We start from the raw sequence: 20041 nt of genomic DNA, 5'->3' as shown, positions 1-20041 counted from the left end.
ATCTATACTTTTATACCATAAAGCTGAAGAGTTTGTTTGTTTGAACGCTCTAATCTCAGGAACTTCTGGTCTGATTTGAAAAATTCTTTCGATTTTAGATAGCCTATTCATCTAGGAAGGCTTATAGGCTATATAATTATATATATCATCACGCTACGCAAGAGGAGCGGAGTAATGCGTGTAAACCGCAGGAAACAGCAAATAGAATATATAAATTGTAAGCTTATCACTATCTGCAAAATATATTTTAAATTACCATAGAGGTTGACAAAGACAGCAGTGAATTGCTCCGAATTAAATATTATTATTTATATCTCAATTTATTTAAGGATCGGAATACTTTAATTGCACAAGAATTGCCCGTTATAATTTTGCGGTGTTATTTAAAATTCTAAACTATAACATTTAGCGGATTCGGGCTTAATTTAAATAACTTTAAAATCCAATTAGCAACGATTAGGTAACACTGCCAATCTCTACACAGAACCGACCGACCGACGGCTTGAAGCCGCGACAGCGCGGTGAACTATAGACATTCATTCACTGCCGTATACGGACTGCTCGAGCAGTCGCTACCGCTTCAAGCCGTTCTGCACGGTTTGTAGCGACAGCTCGAGCAGTCCGTGTACGTCGCTCAGCCTTTAACTGCTCGTACCGCTCGTGTACGGCCGCTCTAAGAAAATTGTTAAAGATTGTAGAACAGTAATTGTTTTTGCTCTCTGAACCTAATAGTTTGGTCAAAGGTTAATAATATAGACATAGCTTTTTATGTTACTTTTTGTATTTTAATATTTCTTACTCGTAAGACGATAGTGAATGGGAAAACAGCTGAGACACAGAGATTATTATGTAATTGACAATTCGTTACTGCGTTTAAAGAGAAGAATTGTAAGTTTGAACATATTTTGTTTTTAGGTTGAACAGGCATGAAACGAGATTACTAAAACTGTTATAGCATACGTCAATCGGCCCAGATCAGATCAAGTAGCTTTCTTTATGAATGAGGGTCATTTTGATATCATTTATGGAGTATTGACTATTACAAAGTAAGAGAAATAAAGCCTCTTCATAATCTAGATAGATGACACGTCATGATGTAGTTGGAAAGAAATGAAACAAAATCAGACCCACAGACCATATATATCTGGTAATATGACACAGATATTACTAACCCAAAGAAGTTAAACTCGTTTTGCATAATATTACTCAACGCGAGAAAGTTGTACTCAATACACAACCTAAATTAATTATTACACGATTGTCGATCTTACGGCTTGGGAAGAAATGCGTTTATGTAACAGCATCAGCGGATCTCGACTGCTAATCGTCGTTGGTAATCTTCGGAGTTTGGAAAGGGCAAAGACGAACAGATAGACATGGAAATAATTATGAATTTGAGTGTTTTGTGATTTCTGAAGAACTTTGGAAGTTTAGGGATGGTTGGATCTTACTCCAGGGGTGTAAACATGATGTTGTAAGCTGTGTTCATTCCAGTTTAGGAAAGTGATGTCGCTAGATGACCTAGATAGCTCAGTCATGTTTGCAAACTGGAATTAATACTGCTTTAAGACATCATGGTTTTAAGTATTCCTCCATGTTTCTACGTTGAAGGGTCTGTTAGAAGTTAATGTTGATTGTAAGACAATTTCTTTGTAGATTGTTTCTAGCAATCCATACTAATATTATAAATGCGAAAGTAACTCTGTCTGTCTGTCTGTTACTCAATCACGCCTAAACTACTGAACCAATTTGCATGAAATTTGGTATGGAGATATTTTGATACCCGAGAAAGGACATAGGCTACCTTTTATTGCGAAATATGTACCACGGGCGAAGCCGGGGCGGACCTCTAGTAATTTATACAATAGCATTTAAATTTGGACTCTAATTTTATGTTTCCGCAGCGGAGATACGCTAATAAATTGTTATTACCAAAGCTTTACTGTCTTCGTTGTTACATTTTAAACCTACTGACCTAGATACAGGGTTATGTTCCACTTTTGATATCTACTTGTTCTTCGTCTATAACTTAAGATATTTTCGTCAGCCTTTGCGTGAATATTTTGTATGCAGTTCGTATCATTGGTATGGTTATTATTAAAATTGGCTATATTGTGTATAATAAAATTGGAACAGTAAATTATCGCAATATGGGTAACAGGTAATAGACTACAGGCCCATGTTGAAAAAATTATGGGTCATTTGACCCACCACGTGACCTACCTAGAACGATATAAGAGCATAAAATAATAAGATTCAGCAGTATGACGTCACTTGTAAGCTGTCCACCTGAGTGCAGATGAGAATTCGAAGGTTCAGGTAGAGATTTTCTCCCCTTGTCTCCATGATTTTTGTACGGCGTTGCGGAATAATTGATTAAAGTAGTATAGAAATAGTATGACACAGATGCCGTACAAAATCAAATGACCAAATTTACCCCGGCAACTGTCGAAAAATAAAAATAAATTCCGACTTTGTGGACCAATATTTTTGTACGGCATCTGTGTCATACTATTTCTATACTGCTTTTAAGCCATTATTCCGCAACGCCGTACAAAAATCATGGAGACAAGGGGAGAAAATCTCTACCTGAACATTAGAATTCTCATCTGCACTCAGGTGGACAGCTTACGAGTGTCGTCATAGTGCTGAATCTTATTATTTTATGCTCTTATATCATTCTAGATAGGTCAGGTGGTGGGTCAAATGACCCATAATTTTTTCAACATGGGCCTGTAGTCTATAAAAAAATATTGGCCATCTTCTCTAGAAACTGGTATTACCAAGATATTATATAGCGATTAGCGATCGAATAGTATTTCCGAAGTCTAATTATTGAATGAATATGCCTAGTTGTTCCCCGCGGTTTTATCCGCATTGCTCCGCTCCTGTTGGTCTAAGCGAGATGATATATAACCTCTAGCCTTTTTCGAAAAATGGGCTATCTAACAATGAAATAATTTTTCAAATCTGACCCGCTATTCCTGAGATTAGCGCGTTCAACCAAACAAATAAAATCTTCACCTTTAAAATATTAGTATAGATTGAAATTTACCTTTCCTAGTTGAATTAGCCTCCAATGGAATAGAACTTTAAACCTACCAGTTACAAAGCTATTACTCTAATCACTGAACCTCAAGGTAGCTGTCTATTTCAAGTTAACATGTCTAAATACTTTTCTCAACTTAACCAAGTTAACCTTGCCAAGCCATTACATGACATACTTTCGACGAAATTAAGTTATTCCTTACATGTAACTTATTTTTAACTTGAGTTTAACACGAATTTACTTAAACTGTTCGGTGAATATTAAATAATCTTACGAAGTAGATGCCAAAGGTGGATAAACGGCTTCAATTGTTGGTTGTTCATTTTAATGTAAAAAACGACTGAACTAATTTTGGAGGATTTTTATGTTTGATAGATTTAAGATTATGCAGCTTCATTGATTGTTTATGCAAAGGCGGAGGTTAAAATTATTAATTGAAAATAACACTTTAATATCATCATTACATACAAGCAGAAAAAGATAACTTTTTTAAAGAAACTAATGAATATAAAAACCGAAAGACGTCCACAGAAAATCAATGACTTTGCTCTGAGTTTAGTTAGAATTATGAATTAACTACTTCTACTACTTCCGCCCGCGGCTTCGCCCGCGTGGTGTTTTGATAAAAGGTAGCCTATGTTCTTTCTCAGGATCTAAAGATTGTCTGTGCCAAATTTCATCAAAATCGGTTGAGAGGTTTAAGCGGGAAAGCGTAACAGACAGACAGAGTTACTTTCGCATTTATAATATTAATAGTAGGGATTACTTAAATTCTGAATATGTAGAATTAATAAATGTATTTTCCTCTTAAAAGTAATTTTAAATGTCCTCCAAAGAAGATGACGCAAATGCTCTGCCATTTCAGAAAATAACCGTTTCCTACATTTAAAAGGCGCCCTTTGACCTACCCTCAAAAATGACAAAATTATTTAATCATTTATATTATCATCGGGGCCAATGTGAAATGAATTAAGTGTCCAAGGTTTGATACCGGAAAAATAGTGACCCTGATCTTAATATATATATGTATATAAATCTCGTGTCACAATGTTTGTCCTCAATGGACTCCTAAACCACTTATATTAACCGATTATAATAAAATTCGCACACCATGTGCAGTTCGATCCAACTTGAGAGATAGGATAGTTTAAACATGTAGGTACCACGAGCGAAGCCGATATTCAAGATTTTAAAGATTTTGACTTTAATTGAGCCCGTATGAAGATTGTAATTAATTATTGTTGACAATATATTTAGGTTGCTAGATGTATAATTTAAAAGTATGTTTGTACTAGCTTCCGCCTGCGGCTTCGCCCGCGTGGTGTTTTTTCGCAATAAAAGGTAGCCTATGTTCTTTCTCAGGGTCTAAAGATTGTCTGTGGTAAATTTCATCAAAATCGGTTTAGAGGTTTAAGCGGGAAAGCGTAACAGACAGACAGAGTTACTTTCGCATTTATAATATTAATAAGTAGGGATGCTGTGATAAAAATTTAAGATTGGTACTTCAATATGAATTTTCAAATAGACCATTAGTACTTAATCTCCATAAAATTAAGAGGAATCTTGCTTATCTAAGTAATCCATACTAATATTATAAATGCGAAAGTAACTCTGTCTGTCTGTCTGTTACTCAATCACGCCTTAACTACTGAACCAATTTGCATGAAATTTGGTATATAGATATTTTGATACCCGAGAAAGGACATAGGCTACTTTTTACCCCGGAAAAGAGGATAGGTTTTATCCCGGAAATCCCACGGGAACGGGAACTATGCGGGTTTTTCTTTGACTGCGCGGGCGAAGCTGCGGGTGGAAAGCTAGTGAAGAATATATAGTAATTGATCTATTAGGACACATTAGTGTACTCTGTCTGTAGTTAGAAAATTGAGTCTTCTACATTAATTATATAATAAATTATAATAAGTAATGTTATATTATAAGTATAGATCTCAGAATAATTAGGTAAAGATTTAAGAGAATTAAAGTCAAAATACTAATAAGTAAATGGTTCAGAATAAACAATGAAAACCCATAAGTTTTATTCATTACATAATATTATAAATAACGATGTATTAATACAACAAATATTTTAATTTGATAAAGGTATGCAGGTATTGCAAATAAAACATAACAATCTTCGCGACGCGACGTGCAGATTTAAGCAGATAACAATATTTCAAAACACATCTCGAATGTCACGTTGTTTTTTTTACAACACAAAAACTCGATTCAAAAATTGTTAACAAGATTTTTCCTTCACATATACATACCTATCCTTAGCGCAAGGTCCTTAGCCGTGACCTTTTATAGAAATATATTTATTTTTCTCGTTTCAGAGCTGCGCGTACGCACCCGGCCCGCGTCCGCCCGCCAGTCGCTGTCCGACCGCCGACTGCGACGGACGTAATGTGCGCAACGCTCGCGTGCTAATGCAACGGATTCAGTGATTGTGTGTGTATATTGTGTTTGTGTGTGTGTGACTATTCAAAATGCAGGGCCGCGATAAACTGTGCGCCAAGTTGACGAGCGCCTTCTTGAGGAAGTGGTGTAAGTATTTATGAGTTTTTATGGGTTGTTTATGGCAAAGAAATGTGCCGTTATATCAATCTAATGTGTAAGAATTTCGGTATATTACTAGATAATAGAACAGACGCTTTCTCCGTATGCTTAAATCTTTAAAACTTTTATGCGGTTTTTTTTAACAGATAGAGTGATTTCTGAGGAAGGTAATTCATCAGGTTTTCATCGGAAAGCTAAGATTTATATGTATGAATACGTTAAGATATGGCAGAAATGTTGTTTACTTGACGTTTTTATTGCAGGCTATAAATTCTTAGGTTTGTACTTCAAATGAATAGATGGATGTTTGTTTCTCTGTCACGCAAATACAACTGGTCCGATTACAATGAAATTTGGTATGTAGGTAGCTATATACCCAGAATAAGACATAGGTATGCTACTGTACCCGGAAATTCAACAGGAACGGGAACAATGAAAGAAAGAAGAAAGAAAGAAAGATCATTTAATTGACTCCACAACCACAACACAGAAAATTATTTATTTGCAAAACGCGGGCGAAGATAGATATTGGAAGTTTGTTTCGCGATTAATAATAAATTACCCTGAAAGAACGAGTTTGGAATGATATTTGTGTATGTGGATTTTAATTTAATTCACATATCTTGTGTGACCAGATTTCTATTGATTTATATTCTAAACGAAATCGGTGAAGCGTCTTGTATAATATAAAACAGGTAGTAGGCATATAACATATTATATTATACATATATAAGGCCGGCTACTCACGTACCTGCCTCAGGGGCAATATTGGAACAATCTCGGTTGCACGGCGGTCGTAGCAATTTCAGCTGTTCTCTAAATTGCCCCTGCTTGCCTTTACACGTAACAATTGGAGCCTTAAAGCTGGGTATCGACTTCGCGCTCCTGGCGCGCGCGCCATGAATGACCGCGCCGAGAGTGCGTTCCGCGGAGCGCGTTCCAAATAATTGAAGTATATAAACTAAGCGCGCCTGGCGCGCGTGGCAACTGTTCCAGTGTTTGACCGTTCATCATGGAAGCTAGTCGTGTACGAGCAGCAGCAGCATTTTTTTCTTTAACTCCGGCACAGGGACTCCCATTTCACTATTGATTTCTCTCCAACCAATAAATCGCTTAGAGAAGATCTCTAAGCGATTTATTATGATACGAAGAAATTTTACTGTTCCACAAAACTTCTTTCGTACCATATAGCTGAATTAATTTACGGCAACTTTGGTTATCCATAATAATTATTACTCGGAGCGCAACAAACACAAAAAATACGACAAACCCGTCTCCATTGGCGCGCGCGCCACGTTTGATGCGCGGTAAATAACCGACACCCGACGGAACGGACCGCTCCGCGTTCGACCGCTCCAACGAACATTTTGGCGCGCGTTCCAAACTGGTATCCATTTCACGCGGCTGGAGCGCGCGCCAATGTTCGACCTCTTGGAGCGCGAAGTCGATACTCACCTTAAAGCTGGGTATCGACTTCGCGCTCCTGGCGCGCGCGCCATGAATGACCGCGCCGAGAGTGCGTTCCGCGGAGCGCGTTCCAAATAATTGAAGTATATCAACTAAGCGCGCCTGGCGCGCGTGGCAACTGTTCCAGTGTTTGACCGTTCATCATGGAAGCTAGTCGTGTACGAGCAGCAGCACCATTTTTTTCTTTAAATCCGGCACAGGGACTCCCATTTCACTACTGATTTCTCTCCAACCAATAAATCGCTCAGAGAAGATCTCTAAGCGATTTATTATGATACGAAGAAATTTTACTGTTCCACAAAACTTCTTTCGTACCATATAGCTGAATTAATTTACGGCAACTTTGGTTATCCATAATAATTATTACTCGGAGCGCAACAAACACAAAAAATACGACAAACCCGTCTCCATTGGCGCGCGCGCCACGTTTGATGCGCGGTAAAAAACCGACACCCGACGGAACGGACCGCTCCGCGTTCGACCGCTCCAACGAACATTTTGGCGCGCGTTCCAAACTGGTATCCATTTCACGCGGCTGGAGCGCGCGCCAATGTTCGACCTCTTGGAGCGCGAAGTCGATACCCACCTTAACACATCACACAATTTCGGAGATATATGTGAACAAACTTACATGTTTCATACTGATAAGTTCTACTAGGAATAAGGAATATTATTTTTTTTAGACTAGCAATTAATTCCATTAATGTTAATATTATTCGATTTAAATAGTATTATTATATCGATAACCTTATTTTTTAAAGCAATTTAAAGTACATTAATAATTAACAATAAAGCCTATTAGATATTTTATTGATATATTTCGTGATAACGATTTTACTTGTACATTTTTTTACTCCTGTTGGTCTTAGCTAACATCGAAAAAAAAAACTCAAATCGGATCAGTAGTTTCTGAGATTAGCGCGTTCAAACAAACAAACTCTTCAGCTTTATAATATTATAAGTATAAGTATAGATTTAATTTTAAACAGAAATCAAATCTGTTTCAGATAAGTGTAGCTTTGAACTGTCTGAATCTTTGTAACATAAAATTACGCAAAGATGTTTTTGCAATAATATTTTTTTTTGTATTAAATATACTTAGGATTAAATACATTTAAATATTCACTTTAAGAAATAAATACCTATGTAAGGTTTTTTCAAAATTATTGTTTTTCTTAAATAGCATCAAATTCTTAGATTTTCATTATCAGAGGTAAAAACCCAGTTTACCAATATACTCTAACTCTATATGGTCATAAACCTTGACTGTGTGTATGTTTGTTTATCCTTTATATGTATATGACTCGAAACATATGTACCTACAGGAGACACGCCTCATTGATCAGAATATCTTGATTATCTTCTTACTGCATATTATATTCAAAGAATACCTAATAGATATTTTTTATTCGTAGAATAATACTGTAGATATAAATATGTTTGTCAGTTTCCACTCTATCGCAAGAATGGCTGAACGAATCTAGATGAAATTTGGCGTAGAGATAGATTGATATAGTATGCAATAGTATCTGCAGGTATTGAACATTCTTTATATCTGGGATTATTTAAATCATTTCCATTGATGTCCATACATGACGAACTTATCGACATATTCAGACATATTATTGGGATATTTTTACATGGATTAAGTCAAATCTAGTTTTTAAGGATTTTAAATTTATGGAAATCGAATTTAAATTCCCTATAAAAGCCTTTATAATTTATGGCGAATGCCATATCTACAAGCCTTGCTAAAATATCTACATACTACATAGGTATCCATTATTTAGAATGCAAATTTTGTCTGTTTGTTACGCAAGGCACCAGTTATGATGAAGTTTATTATAAAAAAATAGTTCTTCCAGTATTTTCTATAAAGCATAAAATATATTATTTTTGTTAAAAAGTTCACTTGAATGAAAGTTAATTCGCATGGTTTTGTCTGAGTGAAACCGCGGGGCATAACTATGTAACCTTTAAGATGAGTTGTCAAAATATTAGCCAAGCGTGAGCGTCACATAGCGTTGTGCAAATATAAAATTAAATAAATACTAGTGACGCAAGTGGTGTACGATGAATATTAATTTGTCGATAGTTATCTTTTAAATTGTTTGTGTGTAGCTACGTAATTGTAAAATCTGTTACGTAGTTTATGATAGTCTACTAGCTGTTTGTCCCGACTCCGTCTGTTTTTTCTAAGTTTAAGTTTTTAACAGTTAGGTAGTTACATACGTAATCCAACAACATGGTGTAGCGAATTATACCCACAAAAAATGGATAATTTTCATCCAAAACGGTTACGTGTATGTATTAATCTTTCACGTAAATACTACTGAACCGATTACAATGAAATATAGCACACATATAGAAGGTTACTTGGATTAATACATAGGATAGGTTTTATCCCGGAAATCCCACGGGAACGGGAACTATGCGGGTTTTTCTTGGAAAACGCGGGCGGAAAGCTAGTATAGAGCAGGCTCCAAGGAGATGTTCGTTTGCAAAAATCGCGGACCTAAATCTGACTTCTGATATATATTGTATAGATCCCAGACATCCTATAGACAGATGTTGCCAACCAGTTTTGTGGTCCCCCTGCCCGCACCCCGGTAATTAAATATGGCATACAAAGAAAAAACTAAAAATTTCCAAAACATGCCGTGTGGGGTATCAAATGAAAGAGCTTATTGAGTAGATCACGAATATATAGCATACTATATACATTTCTTACACTTTCTCTAAGATTTTTTAGAAAATTTACGAAAATGGTCCATTTTTGAGTTAACTTTAAACCACTATAGATTGAAAACTCATGAATATATTTTTTAAATTATTATTTTAAATAATTAACAATAGTCCATTGTTTACGATTCAATATTTCGTACAGTGAAATAGTTGCATGGGGGAGTGGGGGGAGCATTCAAAGATGGCGAGTATATTTTCAAGTTCATATAGTATATAGTTATTTTCATCAAATCCACCACATAGCTCACTTATATTATATTACGAACTATTGAATCATAAACAATGGACTATTGTTAATTATTTAAAATAATAATTTAAAAAATATATTCATGAGTTTTCAATCTATAGTGGTTTAAAGTTAACTCAAAAATGGACCATTTTCGTAAATTTTCTAAAAAATCTTAGAGAAAGTGTAAGAAATGTATATAGTATGCTATATATTCGTGATCTACTCAATAAGTTCTTTCATTTGATACCCCACACGGCATGTTTTGGAAATTTTTATTTTTTTCTTTGTATGCCATATTTAATTACCGGGGTGCGGGCAGGGGGACCACAAAACTGGTTGGCAACATCTGTCTATAGGATGTCTGGGATCTATACAATATATATCAGAAGTCAGATTTAGGTCCGCGATTTTTGCAAACGAAACTCCACTGAGAGTCCGGTCTAGTATGATATTGTTTTCTAATTATTACAAGATGGCATTTCCTTATACCTAACTCTGTTTTTTAAGAAATATAATTCTCATAGAAATATATCGGGTTTCAAAACAGGTATGATTAGTTAGGTTTTTATCGGAATCTTAATTACGTTGTTTTTAATAGGTATATCTTAATGACTTGGAATATCAAGGATTTTCCGGTTATCGAGAGATTTTTCAGATTTTTTTACCGATTTTTTGTTTATTTAAATATATTTTATTACAAGGACCAACGTGTGAATAAAGTTCTTATAAACAAGGCCCTGATTTTAATTAAATACATTAATTATGTACATATTTCTATACTAATATTATAAAGAGGAAAGGTTTGTAATTATGTATGTATGTATGGTTTTCACACATAAACTTCTGGACCGATTTTGATGAAATTTGGCACAGACAATCTTTAGACCCTGAAGAAGAACACTTACCTTTTATTGCGAAATATGTACCACGGGCGAAGCCGGGGCAGACCGCTAGTATATAATAATTTAGTTGCTATAATTTATGACATTGTGCCTAGTTTTATTATCCAAAAAAAATCCGATCTCTTCAAATTATATTTGCCTATCAATAAATCTACATAAAGACTACTTACACAATATATTACAAAAGAACGGATAAACAGATTTAATGATTTGGCGAGCTGATAGAATTATATTCTTTTCTGATCGTCTCAACTCTCAACAGTATAATAAAATAAAATATATAAAATAATAATTTTAAAAATATATCGACAGAGCTTTTTACATTTTGTGGCAATAAATTCTCTTGACTCTCAAAATGGTAAAAATCTTTAATTGCCTGCCTATGCACATCAAAATTAAGGAGCCAATTAAAGCCGGCTACTCACGTACCTGCCGCAGGGGCGAAATTGGAACAATCTGGGTTGCATGGTGGCCGGAGCAATTTCAGTTGTTCTCTAAATTGCCCCTGCTTGCCTATACACATCACGATTCACAAAAGAAGCCAATTAAAAGTGCAATTCCAATATTGCCCCTGCTGCAGGCAAGTGAGTAGCCGGCTTAATATGTCAAATTAAAAATAAAGGAATGTAGGTTAAAATAAGTTTAATTCCTGACTGACCGAATAAACAAATTTTAATCAAATTATTCTAATAACCCAGTTCCTACAAAATCACTGGGTCATGTTAGTTTTTTGTAATAAATATCAAACTATAATAATCTTCTTCTTATAATATAAAATTCTCGTGTCACAATGTTAGTCTGCATACTCCTCCGAAACGGGTGGACCGATTCTCATGAAATTTTCTGTGCATATCGGGTAAGTCTGAGAATCGGCCAACATCTATTTTTCATATGTACCACGGGCGAAGCCGGGGCGGACCGCTAGTTTAATTATAAAATAAATTACCCATAGAAATAAACTTATTCTCGTCATCAATTTATTTAATTATTTTCCCACGATTTACACGTTTTATATAACTACCTTTTTTACATGTATTCCTTTGTTATATTTTTTAAGAGGAATCTATCTTGACCTTCTATTATTAAAAAAAAGCACATGAAAGACTAGTCTACTATAAGCATTACAAGAATATATTTACTCTATGTAATAAATAAACAGGTTTAAACTACATGAAGGACAAAGTTCCATTAAAATCGAAAAAGTATTATTATGTCTGTAAAAACAATATTATGGTTACCTGCTAATAAGATTAATGTTTTATTATCATTCATATATATAATACGAAAAATCTTCAAGACAATGCTTTTGTTTTATATATTCTTGTTTAAACTTATATAACTGTAAAACAGAAACTTTCGCAATTTTCGACATTTGCAAGAGAATCGAAACCTAACAGGTTGCTTCCCGTGAGTGCAGTCTTGAAATTTGGTAAAAAGCACAGAAAGGAAAAATTGCCTAAGTATGCAACACGATACGTACTGACCGGTTGGCTTGGTTGGTAGTGGCCCTGCCTTCCAACTTCCAAGCCAGAGGTCGTGGGTTTGATTCCCACTCGGGGCAAATAATTGTGTGATGAACATAGATGTTTGCTCTGTGTCTGGGTGTTAAGTATTTATTTAAAATTATATATGTTTATCAGCCATCTGGTTTCCATAACACAAGCGAAAGCTTAGGGTGACAAATCAACATCGAGCTATGCTGCGCTGTCCTGCGTTGTGCTGTGCTGTGTTTCTTAAGCTACGTTTTTTAAATTTCCTATACTCGCGCGTTGGTCTGTGAGACCGACGAAACACATTTTCGTAATTATTTTTATGCAGGTAGATCCTGTGAAGTCGAGTTCCTTGCTAGTTTCCGGATTTGGGGCTAACTTCATTTTAGTGCACGTCGCGTGGTCGGCAGAAGCACGTGTCATAGCATTTGGCGCCAATCGGTCCATGAGACCGACGCGAGTATAGGTGCAACTTTTTGTGTAAGTATTAATATTATATATTTTGTACATTTATATATTTTTACAGACTTTGAATACTTTATGAAGTATGTATAGTAAAATATATGTAGGTATGAATGTTGCTCTAAATTATATTTTGACCAATTTTTTAGGCCATACTTCATGTCAAAATGAACGATGATCAAATCAGATTGTTGCTGGAAGAATCAATTTCTGGTTCTGCTATGAAGACGAAAATGACAGTGAGGTGGAAGACAACGTGGAGGTACAAGAAGAGACATACGAAACCGAGCAAGACGATGACAATGAAGAGATATCTGAGGAAAAACACAGTGAAAGTTCCAGTGATTTTTACTTGGGAAAAGATGGACAGACAAGGCTCAAAACTAAGCCAAACATAGATAAATATGTGCTTTGATATGTTTATTATTATTATTTAGAAGTTTATTTTGTTTTGAAAAAGAAGTTCTGTTTTTAATTTAGTTTTCCCTAGTACTTAAGAAAAACATCTCAAATTCGAGGACTGATTTGTGATAAACTATAAGTCAGTAAAATAATTAATAAACTAAGTATGATCAATACTATTTTGTTTCAGTACATCCTAAACTTTAAAAAAATTGTTATAGTTTTCGGTTTTCTTAGTAAATATATATAGTGTAGGGGTAAACACTATCGGTCTGTGACACTGTGCGCGAGTATAGGTGTTACAAAAATTGGCGCGAGTATAGGAAGGTTAACAATCTAGCTCAGTATAAAGTAATCAGCAGCTCGTGTAGTCGTTTATCTCGTCAAATATGACCCTATTTTCAAAAAAACGTAAACATTACGACATAGTTGAATCCGATGAAGATGAAAGTGAAGAAGAAGCGGATATGGATATTTTATGTGTTATTTTGTCGCTAAAAGAGTCCAGTCACGGTAGCTTGTTACCTCACACCATACGTGAAAAATACGGAGAATTTTCTAAAGAGTATTGCCACTGAAGACGATTTTTTTTTCAATATTTGCGAATGACTAAAAACCATTTTAATTATTATTAACTAGCGACCCGCCCCGGCTTCGCACGGGTGCAATGCTGATACTAAATACACTACAGAAAAACTGTGAACGTTGTACAATATAAAAACATAGCGGCCCGCTCCGGCTTCGCACGGGTATAAAATATATAGCCGGGCGGCCGGCCGGTACCGCCGCAAACGCTACGTCCCGCAATTTTTAAATCTGTAATATCTTCGAAAATATTCACTTAAATTATACGGTGTAAAGGGCCATATAGATCTATATTAAATGAACAATGTATTCAAGGTATTTAATTGGTTAAGGATTAATGCTGTATTGGTTAAAATCGCTTCGAAAATTAGCCATTATTTGTCGTAAAAAGTAAATGACAAAAATAAGTTATTGTGGGTTATCCATAAGAGATAGACATATACCATCGCGGACTTTTCTGTAAACCTTTTCAATGTGTATAAATACTTAGTACATTATTTTGATAAAACTCGTAGGGTTCAGCCTGCGTTTGCAATGTAAGCGGAATAAATGTAATTTTTTACGACATCACATTAGAAACCTCAAAAATAACAGTACTTCTCCACTATTTAATGGATATTATTATACATATAAACCTTCCTCTTGAATCACTCTATCTATTAAAAAAAAACTGCATCAAAATCCGTTGCGTAGTTTCAAAGATTTAAGCGTACAAAGGGACATAGGGACAGAGAAAGCGACTTTGTTTTATACTATGTAGTGATAGTGATAGTGATAAGCTCGACACAGCGCAGCAAGGCAGAGCTCCATAAAAACATAGCACAGTTCGGCACAGCGCGGCTCAGCAAGGCGGGTAGCGCGCCTCGCTCGAGACTGCTGCGTTTTTAAACAGAGCGTAGCCTCACACAGCGCAGCACAGCATGGGTTGTTTGTATCCTCATTAAAATATTAGACGAGCGAGTTGACCAAACACAGCACAGCGCAGTACAGCGCAGCATAGCTCGATGTTGATTTGTCACCCTCAATATGGGATCAGATCGTGCCGTGTGTGAAAATTGTCCAAAAAAACGATAAAAAATAGGTTTGTTCGGAGCCCTCGATGTGCGAATCGAACCCGCTTTATTTGAAGTCGGTTGAAAATACCTTAATAATCAGATATTTTAAAGCATGTCAGCGCCGGGGCGTCAAAATATATGCGTTATTTAATTGTTTTTTAACGATATAATAATCGCATTTGATCTCATTGTTAATTATTTATTAATATACATTTTAATTAACACAAATTAGGCATTTATTTCCTAATTTTTTTCCGTAAATTTAAATCGCTTCCTTATTTTTACAGTGACATTGTAATAAAAATAATTATATTTTTATCTCATTTTAATGTTTTTTTTTCCCTTCCTATTATCTATGAGACAATAAAAATAAAGATCTTGAAAGTTCCTGGTTTTCATACGTTTTTCGATGTGAAACGTCAGTAGAGAAAGTTTTTGCGTACAGTATATTTTTAGGCAGTGGGTAGTTCTTTTTCTTCACTACATAGTATAAAACAAAGTCGCTTTCTTTGTCCCTATGTCCCTTAGTATGTTATATGATTTCTTTAATAGATAGATTGATTCAAGAGGAAGGTTTTAGTATATAATTTATGCGGTTTTAGACAAAGCGGGCGAAGCCGCGGGTGGTAAGCTAGTAATCTATAAATTATAGTAATTTAAGGATAAAAATATATTTTTTTGTTTGTACCAAATATGTCGCAAACCTACGAGACCGTTTGATAATACTTTAACCAGCAGAAAGATGCAATATTCTTCAGCGACGTACCTAATTATTATAGTAGTTAGTACCTATTGTATTGTCACCGATCTTTCCTAAGTGTACAAAGTTTGAATTAAATCTTTCCGTTTAAAGTGGGTTCAAATCGACTCTAAAGTTGGTTACATACAAACATACAGGTGAAGGAAAAATATTGCAAATATAAGCAAGTAAAAATCATCTTCCATATGACATGCCTTTAATATACAGGGTGTAATCGTTAAGTGTGCACAAGCGATTATTCCGTAACTATTGCATATATCAAAAAACTTTAAACTGATATCGAAAGCCCTTTACCTAATGAGTAAAATGACAATAATAACTTTTTAAAAATAAAACAGGAAATATCCAAAAAAGTTACATTAAACACTCCCATACATTTAGTATGACATATGACTATATATCCATACTAATATTATAAATGCGAAAGTAACTCTGTCTGTCTGTCTGTTACTCAATCACGCCTAAACTACTGAACCAATTTGCATGAAATTTGGTATGGAGATATTTTGATACCCGAGAAAGGACATAGGCTAATTTTCATTGCGAAATATGTACCACGGGCGAAGCCGGGGTGGACCACTAGTATTACATATATGATAGCATCTGATTTATTGAATCCCTCAAAATATGATAAAACAAAGACACTGTTTGTATTACTGAGAACTCTTATTCGTCTGTCCGTTCGTCGTTTCTGCGAAACCAATGTTTTGTTGTTTCTTTGACTGTTGCTTTTCCTGTTGTTGGGATTGTTTTTATAATTGTTGCTATGGGTATTCAATTTTAATAATTTATTAATCTTGTACATGTTTTGAGTTTTTTCTTTGTCGAATTCAAAATACATTCCATGATTATAATTTATAATGCTGATCGCGCGGCTTCACTCGCGTGGTACTTGAATAAAAATTAGCCTATGTGTTAATCCAGACTATAATCTATCTCTGTACAAAATTTCATACAGATCCGAACAGCTGTTTTCGCGTGTGTGACCCGCGGTTTTACCCGCAGTGGTCCGCTCCTATTGGTCTTAGCGTGATGACATATTAGCCTATAGTCTTCCTCGATAACTGGACTATCCAAAAATTCTTACTGTATCGATATCTAACACAGTAAGAATTTTTGGAATAGCACCCGTAGTTGCTGAAATTAGCGAGTAAACAAATCAACTTTATAATATTAGTATATGTATATTATATATGATTTATATTTTTGTTTGTGAAAATGGTTCACGCTCAACAGAAATGTTAAAGTAAAATATTTATTATCTGTTTTTATTTTTAAATTGCGTGCCTTCCTATACTATATGTATAATCTATGGTCTCTACTCTGTGGAACATCGAAGTGATTGTAACGTATGAAAAAGTAATCTCATTAAAACTGCTTAAAATAGAAGAAAAGCATTTTATTTGCCACTCTGCAACAAGAAAATCGAAAATTTTCCATCACGCCTGTACCGTTCTGTATCTATACAACTAATACATGTACATTGTACATACATATTATAAAAGTTATGCCAAAGTCGTTGTAGGTACAACCTGTTTTTATGACCGTACTTTGAACCCGGGACAGGTTTTTGTCACTAATTGAGATTAGCATAAGGGCGGCCGTACACGGACCGCTTCAAGCAGTTGAGACCGACGACGGTCTGAAGCGACCGCGCGGTGAACTATAGACATTCATTCACTGCCGTACACGGACTGCTCGAGCAGTCGCGACCGCTTCAAGCCGTCCACTGCGCGGTTTGTAGCGACAGCTCGAGCAGTCCGTGTACGTCGCTGAGCCGTTAAGGTGATGAATTAATTTTTCTAACATTTACGGCCCTTTTTAAACCTTCGTAATTTTTATATTATTAAAGTTGTCGTGATGAAAATTCTTGACAAGAAAGTTCAATAGTAACACAATACGTCTACCGTTTTAGAAACATGATTCCATGATATTTTCTCGATAGAAAAAAAATACAAAGTTCTCATTGTTATTTTTTTTTAATCTCTGGCATCTTCAAAATAACAAACGTAAAGTTACGACTTTTTGGATATTAACTATAAAACATACAACCTATACGTCTACCGATTTAGAATTTTGAAATATGCGATGGTTTTGAAATAAACAAGAAATACTTGAAATTAGCGCGCGACCAGCCAATATAGCGAGAGCCGCCCTGTACCTTCCTACCCCGATCGCTGCACGAGTCATTCCCGCTACGGCCGTCACACGGGGAACTTGTGTCGCTCGCGCCATCGTAAAAAAGGGTGACAACACAATAAAAAATAAGAAGAAGAAACATAAAGGTTGGAGGAAAAAGAATGCTTACAATTGGAACAAATTAATGAAGTAAGTTGGTTTTATTTTAAATTTGATGATAATTGTATTATAGACGATGTTTGATATGTACCCCTGTTTTAAGTACATAACGAATGTGTAAGTAAATGGCTAATGAAAATACAAAATTATCAATTTACTATCAAAACGTTAGAGGATTAAGGACAAAGTCCTTATTATTTTTTCGTAATTTATGTTTAACCTCGTATGATATTATACTGTTAACGGAGACATGGCTTGTGGATGGTATATCGGACTCGGAATTTTTTGATGATCGTTATGTAGTGTGGCGTAGGGATCGGAATTATGAGGCGACAGGACAATCTCGGGGAGGGGGCGTGCTTGTCGCAACCCGAAAGGAATTAATCGTGACGTCACAGGAGCAATTTCAATCATCTGCCGAGGACCTCTGGTTGACTTTACGTGTTAAATATCATAACGAACTTATTAATATTCACATATGTGTATTATATCTTTGTAAACAAAACTTAGGCAGATCATTTTCTCAACAATTGCATAACTTTCTAGAAGCACTAAATAATATAATTCTCAATCACCCCTCGGATAAAATAATTATTGCGGGCGACTTTAACATGAGTAATATATCCTGGAATTTAAATTCTGAAGGTCTACTTCTTCCTTCAAACTATTCGAATGGTGATGAATGTTTGTTTATTGACGAATTATACACTCATGGTTTGCAGCAGTACAACTTCATACATAACGCTAGCAACCGAATACTCGACTTAGTGTTATCGAACGATTCTATTGTTGTGTATGAATGTGTCCGTCCGCTTTTACCGATCGACCCTTACCATAAAGCACTCATAATTGATGTAGAATTTGTTCACATATCGTATTTAAAATCGAATACTAGGAAGAAAATATTATACAACAAAGGGGATTACGAGGGAATAAATGCAGAATTGTTTAAAATTAATTGGTCACAAGAGTTTGACAGGACTCATTCCATTGAAGAATGTGTGAATTATTTTTATTCGATTGTTAATAATCTAATACACACTTACATCCCAAGCAAAACCGTGGTCGACAATAAATTTCCTATTTGGTATTCACCAGCTTTAAAAAAGATTATTAAAGAAAAATTTAAACATTTTCGCAAATACAAGATTTACAAAAACCTAAGTAGCTTAGAATCATACAAACTGTTAAGGGATAGAGTTAAGAATGTAGAAAATGACTGTTACCAAAAATATATAAATTCTGTTGAAAATTCCATTGAACAGAATCCTAAATACTTCTGGTCCTTTTTCAAATGTAGATCGAAATCTAAAGGCTTACCTAGCAATATTAAATACAATAACAATTTACTCACATCCGGAAACAATATTTGTAATGCATTCTCAGAATATTTTTATTCTACATTCCTAGACAAAACTGACACAAATTTATCAAATTATGTATCTGAACTGGAATTAAGTAATTTTGAATCAAATTTTGACCTTTGTTCGATAAACATTGACTTGAAAACGATAAAAAAGGCATTATCCCAACTAGATCCTTCGAAATCTGCAGGTCCTGATGAAATCAGTCCACTGTTTCTTATAAAATGTGCCGACTCAATAGCCATTCCACTAGCCTATTTATTTAAGAAATCACTTACTCTTATGGAATTCCCCTCAATGTGGAAGAGGGCATTTGTTACACCTGTCCACAAAAAAGGTTCTAAGTTGGAAGTTGTCAATTATAGACCTATATCTAAATTGTGTATCATAGCCAAAGTCTTCGAAAGAATAGTATACGACCAGGTTTATGCAGTATTTAAAAACACATTCATGAGTTATCAGCATGGATTTCTTAAAGGTCGATCAACCGTGACTAACCTGGTGCTTCTGAATGATTACATTACTGATGCTATGGAGACAGGCCATCAGGTCGATGTAATCTACACGGACTACAGTAAATGTTTTGACCGCATAGATCACAAGATTCTCTTGCATAAATTATACATAATGGGCATTAGAGGTAACTTACTCAGATGGTTTTCCTCGTATATCAA

General features: G+C 35.1%; 1 protein-coding gene across 1 annotated transcript in view; it reads left to right on the top strand.

Moving 5' to 3' along the window:
* The window catches only part of emp (epithelial membrane protein), a 128716-nt gene that overhangs the window by 37411 nt on the left and 71264 nt on the right, over positions 1–20041 (top strand). Inside the window, exon 2 of the mRNA XM_089713414.1 lies at positions 5386–5596. Within this exon, the coding sequence (XP_089569540.1) occupies positions 5539–5596 (58 nt within the window). The 5' untranslated portion in view covers positions 5386–5538. The remainder of the gene's footprint in view (positions 1–5385; positions 5597–20041) is intronic.

This window comes from Colias philodice, chromosome 30, assembly GCF_061535455.1.
Source record: "Colias philodice isolate Cphi_HAF_F1 chromosome 30, ilColPhil1 Martin Lab GWU primary, whole genome shotgun sequence".
NCBI classification, from domain to species: domain Eukaryota; kingdom Metazoa; phylum Arthropoda; class Insecta; order Lepidoptera; family Pieridae; genus Colias; species Colias philodice.
This window is presented reverse-complemented; position numbering and strand designations above follow the sequence as displayed.